Raw genomic sequence first — 17,229 nt, forward strand, 5'->3', positions numbered from 1 at the left:
TGTAAGGAGGCCAGAAGGATGTATGTGTATTATGATTAGGTAAGTATTCTCAAAGCAACATATTTTACTACGAAAAATTGGTTTCTTCTTTAAATATGTTACACAATCATAATACCTTAGGAAAATGGGTAAGAGGTGGATGGAAGTACATACCCTTACCCTGGAGATACCATTTCTGGTCCCCTAAGGTATGTAAGACAGCTTCTAGGTATTGACAACACCACTTGAGAAAGTCCCACACCATGACAAAAAAGTTTCGGGACTTGGTTCTTCCTTGTTGTATGTGATAAGTTACCACTTTAAGACTTGGCTACGCCTTGTCATTTGAGATAAGTGAAAACTGCTATAGACAGAATGACAACTCCCTTGCCATGCAGATATTCCTGTCACCAGTGAAAGGCTTTTGCTATAGCCGTCATCCTCAGAATTTACTGACATGAAGATGTCATTCCTGGGGAAAGCATGCACCGCTGATTTCCTGAAAGGATGGCAGAAGGTTGGCTCCCCAGCCTTCCGTTATTATATAGGTACAGACTGTTTTCTCGGGTGGTAGTACTGTTAGATGTATAAATTCCAGAGATGGTGCCTCAATTTGGTGCAGATGGTGAGAGGATGGTCCAGCAGGCAAGCTTACGACTCCATTCAGGCAAAAGAATCAATGCAATGGATGCATAAGATGGAGATCTAGGACCAAGAGGTCCACTGCTATGTTGAGCAAGCCTAATAGGCGAAGGAATTCCCAGTATGGATGGAATTCCTCTAACGTAAAGGTGCTACCATGGTTTGAATTTTCATGCCCAATCCTGCAGGAGACAAAATATGTTTTCATGTATTAAACCCCATGTGATGGTGAAAAAATTGTTGAGATGGTACAAGATCAGATTTGTCCTTGTTAACGAGAAGTCCACATTGGTAACAAGGGTTATCATATCCTGTTAGATCTAAATCAATGATGCTTCTACAGGTGTTTTCCCGGTAACTTGATTTTGCCACCATTGAAATGGTCTGGACATGTGCCATTACTTGATTCATCATATGAATGAAGACCCCGGGGCTGATGTTGAGTCCCAATGGGAGTGCCCTGCATTAAATCACAGTAACATGAAGGTGTCCACTGTTTTAATCCACACTGATGGTGAAGTCTTCTTCATGAGTGGCATTCAAATGTACATGTACTTAGTGTTCCCACTGAGAACCAAGGGGCATGAGTGATTGAGGGTGATGACCAGACGCAGCGTGCCATTTGCCATTGGGACCAAGAAAATGAAAGAAAGGACAACCTCGGTGCTATATCCTCCTTGGCATGCAAGAACTATGGCATTTGCTGGGAATAATTTTGATAGGATAGTTTTCAGAGGTTTGTGCCCTATAAGTGGTCCTTGGGTCCTTTTTTGATTTCCCCTACTATCCCTGCATCAATGCCCTGGTTATGGGAGAGAGGGAAATTGGTCTCCTGGGTGGCTTGTTTGCAGAATTCTTCAATCTGGCTGTTAAACAGAAGGTTATAGGATACAGATCGTGCTCTTAGCTTAGCCCTATGATAACCCTTCAGGAAAGTACAGGAAGAGAGCACAGATTTGGGTTCTGCCAACTGTAAATTTATAGCTGCGGTTATGTCATTGGTAAAACAGTGTAGAGCTGCTCTGTTCAGTACTCTGGCTATTCTTGAGACCAACTCCCATGCATGCCTTGAGGTATTTGGAGTGAAAGAAGATAAGTTATGTTCTGCCTGTTGAAAGATAGGCACAGAGATAAAAGTTCAACACCAAAGCCAGAGCAACAACATTGTGCACTAACTTTTAAGTGTCATCAATTACTATTCATCCATACATATCATGTGTGGCTTTGTCATCAACTGCTGGATTTCAAAATCAAAGACTGGTGTGTGGCAAGGGTAGAACTGCTGGCAAACTGATGATATAGGTGGGTCAAAATGTCTGTAACTCTCCCTGACTGAAAAAATGAAGGCAAGAGTCTTCTGTTCTGTAATAAGATCAACTGATGCTGGAGCTCTGGTTGATGGAGTGGAAGGACAAAACTCTGGGGGTCATAGGTAGAAAGGCTGAATCTTCTCATGCCACTGGATAGTGTAGAATAGATGACAACACTGGAGAACAAGCAACATCATCTAGGTTGCATGAGGTGAGGCCAAGGCCACCTGTAATGCTGCAACTTAGCTGGCGATGAGTGACATGGTAGCTCACTAAACTCGCATGAACACACTGAATTAGAAACTGTGACCTCAAGACAGTCATCGAGTAAAGAGCCTCTTCTCATGGCAGAGTGAGGAGAATTTTTGAAACGAAATTGACTGCAGCATCAGGAGCTATTCATGGCATCATGTCAAAAGTGAGTTAGACAAGTACCTGCACGTCTGCAAAAGTCAAGTTCAACATACTGGAAGCTTGGCTGTTAGTGATTGAGCCCGTAATATTGATGTTTTGGCCCTTCGTGATCCCTAGTACAAGGCCTAGGCCAGTCGTAACAGAAATAGGCTATGCGTGTGGGGAGAATATCATTAGGGTCATCAGTTTGGAACGGGTAATAGGATGTTGATATGTAACCTGTCTGTATGTCTGCTGAGTGAGAGGGCTGTCTGTTAGCTAGTTCCCTTGCTGTTCTGCAAGAGGAATCAAGTCGAACCCCAAGGAGGCAAGGTAGAATGAGTTGCCAAAAATGACGAGTCCTGTGGTGGTGACTTGGGTGCCAGCGCTGTTTCAAAGCATGTCAATGTCAGGCACTTCTGCGCTGGATATTTGTAATTATCTCCCTTGTCCATCAGAAATTCTGACGCTGAGAAAGGATAGCATCTTCATCCTGAGCGAAGTGTTTTTGCTCTTTGCCTATAGTTCTAATCTTTAAGTTAAATGGAGCAAAATGGATAAATCTGTAGCCCTGCACCTGTCTTTTAGAATGCAATGTTGATGCATAGGAAAATCTTAAAAAGTTGACAAAGAAACTGACAATAGAACATCTAATAATACAATAGAGCAGGTTAAATATAATGACAATACCACCTGTTAGGAAGAGGTATAAACCTGTGGGCCTACACTTGTGATGTTTGAACAATGTTGTGGGCACAGAGCTATACCAACTGATGGTAAAAAGAGATAGCAGACAATCTTAACTACAATGCTAACTGTCAGAATGGTCAAGGACAGCATGTACAGGTAGAATCATTGAAGCATGGCATTCCAAGGCTAGGAATGCAGTGTAAAGGAAACTCACCTGTATGTACCAAAAGTGATCGCATTATAGGGTATAAAGAGATACACACATATAAATATTGTAGCCTGAACCAATCTTGTAAAGTTGCATAGGCTACCTGTGCGAGTGACTAAGTGTACTTTAAATATGATGGAATGCTTATGCAGATAAACAGGAGTATAGTGTCGCCTATAGAAACATGCATGAGTTGGACATGACTGAGAAAACCGTGAATAGAAAGCTGACCTGTACTTATTGGGCCAGAGTGTAAGCAATACAGAAATGTACACGAGTGTCATCATTTACACACAAAAAACCTTCACATAAAAGGGAACTGAGGCACTGTTACAGACACATACAATGTAGGTGGGGCCCCGAGTGGCCAAGTGGTCTAAAGCGCTCTCCATTACAGATCACTGCCATCTCACCTCTGTCTGCGTGGGTTCGAGTCTAAGATTCAGCAAATGTGGGTATGTGAGAAAGCTTGCCAGTAGCTTCTCGTGGGTCGGTGGTTCTTTCTGGGGTTTTTCCGGATTCTTCCTCCACCATTATTACTGGCCATCATGTATAGCCTATCTTGTGCTGAAACATGGCATTAAACCCCACAACAACAACAACAAAGTAGGCGCTACAATATCCATTATGAGGCAATTACCTGTATTGAAAAAGTCCCAAAGACTGTCTATACAAGCAAAACACATTGAAGTTGGTGCCTGGATCCTATGATTGCCTTGTAATAGAAACTCACTGATATGTACATGTTTGTAATGGAATTACACATATATTAGGAGTTTTTATAAGCACTAGAGACTTGTCTGTATAACATAATTATAGCCTGAACTGAATGTGAAGTTGCTTAGGCTCCCTGTGGAAGTACCTAACTTTGTGATGATGACATAGTGTTAGCTAATTCTGAAAGCAGAGCTTTGTCACGACAGGAAGAGAAAAAGTTGGAAATATAGATAGAGTTTACTTTCCAAACAGGTGGAAAAATTCCTCCAACCTGTAATGGATTACGTTCTATATGGATTCTGGCTTTTGCAAGGTTGCTCGTGACAAGCGTGCTTCTTGGAACAAATGAAAGTAGTAACAGACACGTTCTTTCACTTTGCCGCTATGTCTCATACCTATGGGCAGATCACTCTGCCCAAATGCCACATGGGTCTGCAGACAACTTTAAGCTCCCTTTAGATAAAAGTTGTATCTGAGAGGGCTGGATTTATGAGGCAGTAGCTCCCCATAGGTATAATGATTGGGTAACATAGTTAAAGAATGTGAATAAGACTATTCATTCAGAAGTAGGGATAACAGTGTTTTCAATACTGCCACATTCTGAATGCCTAATGTTTTCATTTAAGACCAACAAGACATCATAAAAAGTCCATCCGCAAAGACCCCATTTCAATTTGGCCATCCATTAAAAAGAAGCAGTGTTCACAAGGTTTCATGATGTTGGTGCTAGTTGTCAGAGCAGCCCATATTCACTTAGGGCCAACCTGACATCATACGAAGTCTTTCTGTGAAAACCCCACTCTATATAACTATCAATTCAGGAGGATTAGCATCTTCGCTAGCCAAGCTTCTAGTGTGTTTATCCTATCTACACCATAATGGATTAATCAGATATTTCACTGCTTCAGGTCTGTGAATTTCATTAGATGTGGCGGCAAGCCAACACAATAAATCAAAATAAAGTTTTCAAATCTGAACACTGTTCCAACAACGTACAACTGGGAATGGACACTGCCGGTCCATATTTGTCCAAATACATCCTTTTCCTCAAATATGCCTGTATTGGATTCTCTTTAGTACAATGTCATATTTTCGATCTTTAACTTACAAAGCATCCTTTTGAAGTCAGTTGCTTCCACTGTTTCATCTGACATACAATACAACACTGTTACACAATACTGATTAGTTGGCATTACATATTAAGGGAGAGAACTCATGAAATCCAACAGATATTGATAGGACAAAGCACTGAAATACCTGAATGATCTGCCAAGGTGTAGATAGGTTTAACATATTGGAACCTAGCAAAGATGGTGGAGTATCTATAACATGATTTTCAAGATGGTGGCAATATTAACACCCAAGAGGCACCATTTTCAGTTATGACAAACTAGACATCATAACAAATCTTTTAGTGTAAACCCAAAGTGATCACTATGTCAGGCTTCCAATAAGGCAGGTTATACAGTGTGGAAATGGACAGATTGAGAGCCAATACAATTTATTAGTTTAAACCCAAAGTGATTAATTTGTCAAGCTTTCAATAAGGCAAGCTATACAAACACTGTGAGAATTGACAGACTGACAGGTAAATGGAGATAAATACTGAAGCCAAATTGATCACCAAGACAAGTTTCCTAAAAGACAGGCTATACAAACAGTGTGGGAATTGACAGACTGACAGGCAAATGGAGATAAATATTGAAGCCAAATTGATCACCATGACAAGTTTCCTAAAAGTCAGGCTATACAGTGTGAGAATTGACAGACTGACAGACAAATGGAGATAAATACTGAAGACAAATTGATCACCATGACAAGTTTCCTAAAAGTCAGGCTATACAAACAGTGTGGGAATAGATGGCTGTACAAACAGTGTTGGAAAGGCTGGCTATACAAACAGTGTGGGAATGGACAGATTAATAGACATATGGACACCAAAATGATCATGTCAAGCTTCTGATAAGGCTGGCTATACAAACTGTGTCAGAAAAGTAGGGAAACATCTCAAACAAAATACTATATGTACTTCTGTACAAATTTATCACCATGTCAAGTTTCCTATAAGGCTGGCTATACAAACAATGTGGGAATGGACAGATTAACAGGCATAAGGACATAAATGTCAGCATCAAAATGATCACCATGTCAAGCTTCTGATAAGTCTGACTATACAAACTGTGTCAGAAAAGTAGGGAAACATCTCAGACAAAATACTATATGTACATGTGGAACAGTCTAGATCCAACTGCAAACAACAATGTAACCTAATGTACCTGCATATCATGGTCCATGTTGCTTCTTTTACTGGTTAGTTGTAATGAACTCCACATATCTAGATCTGCTAGAATATGATGTACTTACAGATCTGGGTCTAACACATACATCCCATGCCCCCGAGGTACAAGCATAATTAATGCTATTATAAGTGTCAAAAAAGCGTAATTTGGGCATAAAATGTGTAATCTATATTACATGCCAGAATTACAGCATGTAAGAAAAGATGCATTTTTACGACTTACCTGGATCTGCATCTGGTCAAAATTCTTGTTACAAAGGGCAAAATCTATATGGATTGAAACCAAAATACAAACACAAAATATAATGAAAACTTATTTATATTCAGCACTCACTTCAACTAGTCTACATGTGTAACTTTTGCTGAATGATCGTCAACTGGAATACTGCAATGATCATGGTCTTCTTTTAAAGTTTGTAAAGCGGTCATCATTTGTCACCTTTTATGATATGACATGTTTTGAAGTTTTGAAAAGATCCATTTGCTCTAACATTTTCAGCCAAATAACATCCCCAACTAACACCAAAAAAGCATTTAACTTAATATCTGATGCCATCTTGTTTAAAAAAATAGTCTAATTCACTAACTAACTATCGTATCAATAACATAAATCTGTTAAGCTAAGTTCACATTTGAAGAAACCCATTTGTTTTCTTGGAAATGGGGTAATATACAGTTGCTATAAATAGCAAATAAGGAAAGTACATTTATGCTATTCTTATGTGGCAGTCACCTTTTTAAGAATATTTTCAAATTTATACGAATGGAATTAAAGAGATGATAATAAAATTACAAGAACATTTTATTGCTTTATCTTTATTTTATTTTTTAATGCAGCAAAATGCATAATCCATAAGCAGCCTAGCAGAAAGGATAAGTTTCTGAAAAAAGCGTAATGATTACGCCAAAATCTCCATGGTTGGCATTTATGCTAAGAGTTTGCAGGTAGATTGACTGCTGTAGGGCAAAATCTATGTAAACAAGATCAAAGACAATATATATACGAGGACTTCATATCAGAATGTTATCTGACAGGTTGGGTCGAAACTGATCCAGTCAAGTTTGCAAATATGAAAATAGCAATTTGTTGACAGACAACACAAGCTGAAACAGGTACAACCATGCTGTAAGCTCACTTGTCTTATGGCCAGATTAAACAAAAATAATTTTTTTTTAAAAAGGTCACCAAAAATGTAAGAAAAAGCAGGAAAACAAACAAAAAGACTCTTTTAACTTACGTGTACCTTGTGGTGGTAAGACAGCTGATTGTGCTATTGATTGTAACAACTGAGGGATAAGTTCTGGAGGAACTGGTGTCTCTGTTGTACTGGTTGTTGTGGTGGCCGTTGTACTGGTATTTCCTGTATTTGTGTCGGACACTGAAGTTCCTAATAATATAAAAGTGGTCCAGTATAATTACTATAATTAAATGAACTATGAACTGATTGGAATTTTTTAAAAGATATTTTAAAGATATTTCCAGGAAAAACTACAATGTTCCTGTTTACAGTGTGCTCAAGGTGATGTTTGTATCCTCATAGGGACCTAAAAATTGTAGCTCTTGCACTATGCGATTACTTCTGACTCAATGTAATTACTTCTGACTCAATGTGATTACTTCTGACTCAATGTGATTACTTCTAACTCAATGTAATCACTTCTGACTCAAAGATTTGAGGATATTAAATATTCAGTAGGTTGGGTAATAAGTTTTATTAAAAAGGATCAAAGAGAGGAATATAAAACATAAATTATAGCAGATTCAACTTACATTTCCTTTTAAAGATCACGAGCTAATATCCATATAAAAACTTTTTAATCTGATTTTTCTTTTTATCTCTGAACAGAGAAATGATCAAAAATATTAATAAAGCTTTTTGTAAGAAAATATTTAAGCTGTTATCTTTTAGGAACATTTTCTACTGAAATATTTCTGTATTATGTCAGGACCGCTCCGGTGGCCTAGTGGTTAGAGTGTCAGCCTTGGATGCAGGAGGTCATGGGTTCGATCCCCGACCGAGTCATACCAGAGACTTACAAAAATGGTACTAACAGCTGCCTCGCTTATCGTTCAGCATTAAGAGATTAGTGTTAGGACTGGTCGGCCTGGTGTCAGGATAATGTGACTGGGTGGAACATCATGCTACGTGTCTGCGGCATGATGCCCCAGTGCTAGACATCACTATAAACTGGCACATTGCAGACATCGTAGCGATATGACTGAAAAATTGTTAAAGCTACGTTAAAAATCAAAATCACATCACACTGTATTATGTCGGGCATGTGTAACATATGACCAATCACCTGTATTGTCAACTTATATACATCTTAGTGTGTGGCTTTAAAAATTGTGTATCCAGCCCGTGCCCTGGAGGTAGTAGCACATGCCTGTGTACATGTTAAACAAATTAAATAGACTATGTAAAGAGAGGTAACCACTCTAAGTCTAATCATTATTCATTGGCTTAAAATCAGAGTCATGTTCCTTTATATGTGCTGACACTACTTTCCTAAACAAAAAGGTTAACAGAACTAAATAAAGAAAAGTGCCTTTTATAAGAAACTAACTATTCTAAATAATGGATATAAGATCGTCTGACAGGTTTTTGAAGGACTGAAATCACTTCAAGTTTGCAATGAGATGTTTTGTACATATGGGTGTTTGGCCCAATCAGGATTGATTTAATGGGCTTTTATTATTATTATTACAACTGAAATCTGGAGGAGAATCTGAAATAAGTTCATTCTAACCCTAACCTTCCACCTTCTTACAAATGATTTTGGAACAGCCCCAATCAAAATCTAGAGTACTTTTCAAACAATACTTTTCATTTTCTGTGAGCAGAAACTCAAACTCAAGCTAAGCATTTCAGAATCTCAATGCTTTATCATCAAACTAAGTAGTTTAGAATCTTCAGGTCTGATGGTCCGACCCAAGATAAACATTTAATAATCTTCAGACCTGATGTTCAGACTCAAGCTACATAATTTAGAATCTTCAGGTCTGATGATCAGATTCTAGTGACGCATTTTAGAATCTTCAGACCTGATGTTCAGACTCAAGCTACATATTTTAGAATCTTCAGGCCTGAAGGTCAGACCCAAGCTATGCATCTTAGAACCTTCAGGCCTGAAGGTCAGACCCAAGCTATGCATTTTAGAACCTTCAGACCTGATGATTAGACCCAATCTACGTATTTTAGAACCTTCAGGCCTGAAGGTCAGACCCAAGCTATGCATTTTAGAACCTTCAGGCCTGAAGGTCAGACCCAAGCTATGCATCTTAGAACCTTCAGGCCTGAAGGTCAGACCCAAGCTACGCATTTTAGAACCTTCAGGCCTGATGATTAGACCCAATCTACGTATTTTAGAACCTTCAGGCCTGATGATCAGACCCAAGCTATGTATTTTAGAATCTTCAGACCTGATGTTCAGACTCAAGCTACATATTTTAGAATCTTCAAGCCTGGTGATCAGACCCAAGCAACTTATTTTAGAATCTTCAGGCCTGATGGTCAGACTCAAGCCATTTATTTCAGAATGGTCAGACTCAAGCTATGTATTTTAGAATCTTCAGGTCTGGTCTGATGGTCAGACCCCAAGATAAGCATTTTAGTATATTTAGCCCTGATGATCAGACTCAAAATAGTATTTTAGAATTTTCAGGCCTGATGGTCAGACTCAAGCTACTTCTTTTAGAATGGTCAGTCTCAAGCTACTTATTTTAGAATGGTCAGACTCAGGCTACTTATTTCAAAATCTTCAGGCTCGATGGTCAGACTCAAGCTACTTATTTTAGAATCTTCAGGCCTGATGGTCAGACTCAAGCTACTTATTTTGGAATGGTCAGACTCAAGCTACTTATTTTAGAATGGTCAGACTCTAGCTACTTATTTTAGAATGGTCAGACTCAAGCTACTTATTTTAGTATCTTCAGGCCTGATGGTCAGACTCAAGATAATCTTTTTAGAATCTTCAGGCCTGATGATCAGACTCAAGCTATGTATTTTAGAATATTCAGGTGTAGTATCAGACAAAAGCCATGTATTTTAGAATTTTCAGGTGTGGTATCAGACAAAAGCTATGTATTTTAGAATCTTCAGGAATGACAATCAGATTCAAACTATGTATTTTAGAATATTCAGGTGTGGTATCAGATTCAAGCTATGTATTTTAGAATCTTCAGGTGTGGTATCAGACTCAAGCTATGTATTTTAGAATGTTCAGGTGTGGTATCAGATTCAAGCTATGTATTTTAGAATATTCAGGTGTGGTATCAGACAAAAGCTATTTATTTTAGAATCTTCAGGCCTGACGATCAGATTCAAGCTATGTATTTTAGAATATTCAGGTGTGGTATCAGATTCAAGCTATGTATTTTAGAATATTCAGGCGTGGTATCAGACAAAAGCTATGTATTTTAGAATCTTCAGGCCTGATGATCAGACTCAAGCTATGTATTTTAGAATCTTCAGGTGTGTTATCAGACTCAAGCTATGTATTTTAGAACATTCAGGTGTGGTATCAAACAAAAGCTATGTATTTTAGAATCTTCAGGTGTGGTATCAGACTCAAGCTATGTATTTTAGAATCTTCAGGTGTGGTATCAGACTCAAGCTATGTATTTTAGAATCTTCAGGTGTGGTATCAGATTCAAGCTATGCATTTTAGAATATTCAGCTGTGGTATCAGATTCAAGCTATGTATTTTAGAATCTTCAGGTGTGGTATCAGACTCAAGCTATGTATTTTAGAATCTTTAGGTGTGGTATCAGACTCAAGCTATGTATTTTAGAATCTTCAGGTGTGGTATCAGATTCAAGCTATGTATTTTAGAACCTTCAGGTGTGGTATTAGACAAAAGCGATGTATTTTAGAATCTTCAGGTGTGGTATCAGACTCAAGCTATGTATTTTAGAATCTTCAGGTGTGGTATCAGACTCAAGCTATGTATTTTAGAATCTTCAGTTGTGGTATCAGATTCAAGCTATGTATTTTAGAATATTCAGGTGTGGTATCAGACAAAAACTAAGTATTTTAGAATCTTCAGGTGTGGTATCAGACTCAAGCTATGTATTTTAGAATCTTCAAGTGTGGTATCAGATTCAAGCTATCTATTTTAGAATCTTCAGGTGTGGTATCAGATTCAAACTATGTATTTTAGAATATTCAGGTGCTGTATCAGATTCAAGCTATGTATTTTAGAATCTTCAGGTGTGGTATCAGACTCAAGCTATGTATTTTAGAATCTTCAGGTGTGGTATCAGACTCAAGCTATGTATTTTAGAATCTTCAGGTGTGGTATCAGATTCAAGCTATGTATTTTAGAATATTCAGGTGTGGTATTAGACAAAAGCTATGTATTTTACAATATTCAGGCCTGATAACCATGTTATTATTAATTGTAAATTTTACAATATTAATTATAGTTAATTCTGAATAACAATTATGGCCTGATGAAACATGAATAATAGCTGGTATCAAACATTACAAACACAATAGGCTAATATCAATGTTTCATGTAAAGAAATAATGGAATAATGTTTAATGCTGGTTTGCAAAAACATTTGTTTGGAATACTGCCTTATCTCTTTGTTGCTATCTGTGGACAAATTTTAAAGGAAAAATTACATCTTCAAAATGCATGCTCTCATCTACAACTATATGGCTGACTTATCTACAGGCCATAATCTTTATCCTTTTAATCGAATGTTATCTTTATCTTTCGTGCCAGTGTGTATCTATCATGTCTAGATTGAATCATCTGATGCAACCAACAAATAATACCTGAGATGAGAAAAAAAAACTATTAACTATCTTATTTAATCAATGCTATAATCTTATTAACAACACTAAGATAGCATATCACAATAAATTTTCTGGCAAGGATTTCACATTATAATAATATAATTTTCAGATGTAAGAATGTCTGTATCAGCTATATGGAAGAACAAGAACAGCCACAGTGTACCAATGAAAAGCAAAGTCTAAAAATATTAAATAATAACTCAATTTTAGTACAGTTTAGTTTCACTGACATTGACTGAAATGTCAATTTTCGTGAATGTTGGTAAAATGGGTCAAAGATATAGAGGGCATAACAAATGAATAACTCTAAATACAAAAGTCATTCAAATGTGCAAATTAGGTCACAGTCATCTAGTCTTTGTATGGTGGAGTTACTCTTGTTTAGATGCAACCACATACAATTTTCACGAATGTGAATGAAATAGGGTTAAATATATTGAGAATGTATTGCAGGCATGTGCAAGCTACAGCCTTTGTTCAGTATCCAGCTCATGACCTGGTTCTATCTGCTGATTTACATCATACCTTTACATCATATAGGTAAAATGGGTCAAAGCTGTTGAGTTGCTCTTTCTGAGATGTATCTACATTTCAATTTTCATGAGTAAAAGTGAAATAAAGTCCATGATAACAAGGACACAACAAAATATGAAAATACAAAGGTCATGCAGGCAAGCAAATTAAGTCAAAGTGACCTAAATTTGGTATGGCTGAGTTACTCTTGCTGAGATGACATATCATAGTAATTTTCATGAGTACTTGTGAAATTGGATCTACAATATTGAATGTGTAACGAGCATATGGTTGAAAATTCAAACCACTTAAGTATGAAACTGTGTCACAGTGGCCTGGTTAGCAATGACAAGGGAAACACTGTCACTGCCATAAAAGTGATCCCTATGAACCTTGATTGGCAAAATACAAGATTAACAAAAATTCCTGACCCATAAACGGTCTTTAGTATATGAGCATCAATTCATACCTGTTGCCACAGGGGCACCATCACTATCATTGTCTGATTCCATTCGCCTTTCTGTGGTGGTAACAACATGAGCTGAGATGCTGTTCACAGTTATATGTTCTGGACCAACCTCTAGAAACACATAGGGATTACTAGATGTTGTTGTACTACCGCTATTGCTCAGTGGCATAGAAACAGGGATCCTACCTTCTCTTTCAGATGCCCGAGACCCAACAGTGCTAGTGGGTATTGAGGACACGCTGCTGGTAGTATTAGATGTAGTGGATGTACTTGCAGCCTACAAAAGCAAAAACGATTGTTCAGAACTGTGAATTGATATCTTTTAGAGGATATAAATGGATACAGTTTTGCTTTCAAATGTACTAATGTTTGTGGACTTGGATGAGGATCATACTGTTAATGGCTTGTGGCAAAATACACTAACCATAAGCCCAACTCAAAAAATTTACTTGCCTGACAACTGCAACAAGCTTAAATCTGGCTCAGGTAAGCTCAAGCTTGCACGACACTAGCCTGCGGGCAAGCCAAATTAATAGAGAGGGTGAGAGAGGTTGTGTTCCACTTGGCAGTGCTTTATGCTCTTTAAGCTTTATACTCTGAAAATTTGCCACACTGTATATCAGCAACTTTATATAGCATTTATATGTACCTTATTTTTCTTTTACACAACTCTTTGCAGTTTCTTTCATCCATCTACCCCTCATTTCAAATGATATACTATCACAACTTATTATTTCCAATTTGTAGCCAATGTCAAGATCATTTCTACATTTTCTGGCATGATAATCTGAATATTTACTATTGGAAGCAAATTTGTAAAAATAGGTAATAAATATTTACATTTCAACATATCACTTGCAATGTCAACTAACCAATAGTGTCTAAAAGTGATGCATTGTATCTCAGCCAAATATGGTGGAGGCAATTGACTTCAAAAGGATACTTTGCAATCTTAACATTAAAAGTACAACTATATACCAGAGAGAAAACATTACAGGTGTATTGAGTGAAAGATATTGGTACAAATATGGACCGGCAGGGGAAAATTGCTTATTTATGAGTATATTAAATTTGTGTACACACCTTGTCTCAATCATGTAGGAACAGTATTCAAATTAGAACTTAATTTTCACTAGATATGGTGGCTTGCGGCTGCATACAATGAAATTCACAAACCTGAAGCACAGAAATATCTGCCAAGGTGCAGATGGGGTTAACATATCAGAACCTTGGCTAGCGAAGATTAGTGCTAACATAGCCACAGGCATTTAATTTGTTCAGATAAGTGCTGAGATTGCTGACTCCAAGACAATCAGCTTATCAATATTGTTTTGATGCATGTTACCATTTTTAATGTGACTATCTGATTAGGTGAAAATTGTTAGTAATATAACTCATGAGATTTCTTCAGTTTTTGAAAATAAAAGGAATTCTTTGATAATTATAAGCCATTTAGATTTCTTTAAAAGCATGAACAATCAACTGCAAATATAGTACATCCAAGCAATGTTTATTATCTATTGTTTATGTGATGAATTATGAGACTGAAAAATAAATCATTATAAAAAGTTGAATTTTAATTGATTGTTTATGTAGTTGAAGAGAGGAATCTGGGCAAAAAAAGGGAAACTTTACAAAATTTCCAACAACAAATCCAGTGAACCTTGATTTTTGTCTGACGCCAGCGATGTCCAAAACCCTTAACTGTATATCCATTTATCTGTCCAATTTTTTAGTCTCGCTAATAAATTCCAGAAATTTCTGGCATCATTCAAAGACGTAACAAATTCAATGACTTTTAAGAACAAAACTAACCTTAAATTCAAGGAATTTTGAAGTCAAAATCTCAAATTCAAGGACTTTTAGGTTGTACAAAACTCAAATTCAAGGACTTTTAGGTTGTACAAAACTCAAATTCAAGGACTTTTAGGTTGTACAAAACTCCAAGATTGACCTTCTGCTCAGGCCATTTTTTAGATTAGTTCTGCATTTTGTATTCCTGGATTTCTCTAACTCTAACCATTTTTTTAATCCTTTTCTGGATCATTGACTTGAACTTTTTTATTAAGTCTAGACTCTCCCAATATACAGAATAGTTATGTACACTTGTTGATTATAGACATGACTATCTCTTTCCCTTAATCTTTTCAACACATTAACTTTCAGAATAAAATACAAAAGTTGACTGTCATTGATTCGCTGATTTACTTGCCTTTGTAAGTCACTCCGCCACATAACATGAGGCAAGTAAGGTTTTCTTGAACTGTGTAAATGGATTAGTTGTTCACCTGTTCATTACGACTCACCTTTTCAAAACAAGCAAATTAAAGGATGATAAACTAGTCAAAAGTACACAATTCCAACAGTAATCAAACATCAGCAGTTTATTTTATGCACTTATAAACTGACTATAGGTAAATTAAGTACCTGTATTTTAAAATGTGATTTTTCTTATGAAATCTGGATGATTGAAAATAAAAGATATAAAAGATTTTCCAGCTGTCAACTGTAGGCTTTCTGATAAAAATAATTACCACTCATGGTGATCAAACGCTACCTGCAATATTGGCAATCAGAAGAGTGATCTAGAGAAAGATCAAAAGACAGAAATTAAAGAAATATTTGTAAATTACTTTAAACACTGCTATAAAAGCTCTATCAACAATACCTGGGATGGTTGGGATGGTGTAGCTTGACTACTAGTTGTTGATGTGGTGGAGGTGGTGGTGGAGGTGGTGGACTGACTAGCTAATCTAGCCTGAAGGTTTGCTGCTGCTGCAGACATATTTACTGGAACACTGATCTGAGCCTGAAATTTATCAAATCTGACTTAAGAGTATAAAATGGAAGGGAGGATGGACAGTAGGTAGGTCGGTATGTATGAAGACAGACAGTGACATGCATGCATACATGCATTAACTCTCTCTCTCTCTCTCTCTCTCTTTCTCTCTCTCAATATACAAATAAACCAACATGCACAATTAACAAATAAATGCATTGTCCATTCAAAGAATAACTGTATTAGTTTATGTTTCTTTTAAAGTCTTACTTTTAACAGTCTCCTTTTAATCAATATAAAGCAATATTATAGCCCAACACATTACATACAAATCAATACAAAAAGCCAAAAAAATCTTTTTAACCAAATGGGAGTTAATTTACTGCCTTTCATAAAATGTGCACTATCATCGGTTTCATTGTACTTCGTCCTAGAACACATTTATCCAAATATCAAGGAGGATAACGATTCATCTTCTTTCTAATAAGTTACACTTGAACTTTAAAGAGCTTTCTTTAATTGCAGCAAAGTTAAAAACCAACAAAATCTGCAATGACAAGCTGACTTTGTAATCCAAAATAACGCATTTGTCTCTGCAAGTTTACTGATTTCTTTACTGTAAAAGAATGTCTTGGGTTATAATGTGTTCTCCAGAAATCTTGTGGCAAACGAGGGCAGATTTTTAAAACTTCTAAAACCCTATCACGAAAGGATTATTCATTTTTGCAGTATTCACAATCACGTGATCAGAAGTCATACCTGTAATTCTAATGGAAGTGCCGTATTCCAGTCAAGGGAATCATTTTCTCCATTTTTCATTAAAGTTAGATCCACAGTTACTCTTTTGTGTTCTGCTTCTTTCACTTTCTTCGCTAATGATTTTTAGTGCATGACTTTTTAATCTGGAGATCACTTTCTAGTGCAACAAGCACTGAGGTTAAACATCTAGATGATAGCTTGCTGAGCTCGATGGAAATCGTGTGACAGCTTCCGAGATATGGGGAAGCTACTCCGTCATAACATTGCCTATGCTAGTCTGGTTCATTGCTTTGTATGTTCCCTGCATTGCAGTCTGCTATATGAATAGAGGAGCGCAAGGCAGGGAGCAAACAAAGCGAGAACAATTCATTGCCTCTGCTCGAAGTATATACGATGCCATCCATCGTCCAATGCATTGGGTATTAAATGAATCCTGATCATATTATGAAAATCTGTTGCGTCAAAAAACGCACGGCAACAAAATGTATGCATCAATTTTCTCCAGCGTGTGTCCCTGATGCACAAATGTGCATAAAGGGAAACACTGCATACATACATACATACATACATACATACATAAACACAGACAGAGAGACACACACACACATGCATACATACATGGAATGGCTAACAACAGACTTGTAGTCAAACATAACATGATAAA

At 36.9% G+C, this 17,229-nt stretch overlaps 1 protein-coding gene across 5 annotated transcripts in view; it reads right to left on the minus strand.

Moving 5' to 3' along the window:
* Nucleotides 1-17,229, minus strand: part of LOC149780014 (large proline-rich protein BAG6-like) — a 105,632-nt gene that overhangs the window by 51,334 nt on the left and 37,069 nt on the right. For 3 of the 5 annotated variants that reach the window (XM_089936754.1, XM_089936757.1, XM_089936753.1), the window contains exons 12-14: nucleotides 15,696-15,836; nucleotides 13,028-13,304; nucleotides 7,477-7,626 (exon numbers count right to left, since the gene is read on the minus strand). In XM_089936754.1, the coding sequence (XP_089792880.1) occupies nucleotides 7,477-7,626; nucleotides 13,028-13,304; nucleotides 15,696-15,836 (568 nt within the window). The remainder of the gene's footprint in view (nucleotides 1-7,476; nucleotides 7,627-13,027; nucleotides 13,305-15,695; nucleotides 15,837-17,229) is intronic. The other 2 variants (XM_089936758.1, XM_089936756.1) reach the window with 2 other exon arrangements.

This window comes from Sinohyriopsis cumingii, chromosome 16 (assembly GCF_028554795.1).
Source record: "Sinohyriopsis cumingii isolate HCF-2022 chromosome 16, ASM2855479v2, whole genome shotgun sequence".
NCBI lineage: Eukaryota > Metazoa > Mollusca > Bivalvia > Unionida > Unionidae > Sinohyriopsis > Sinohyriopsis cumingii.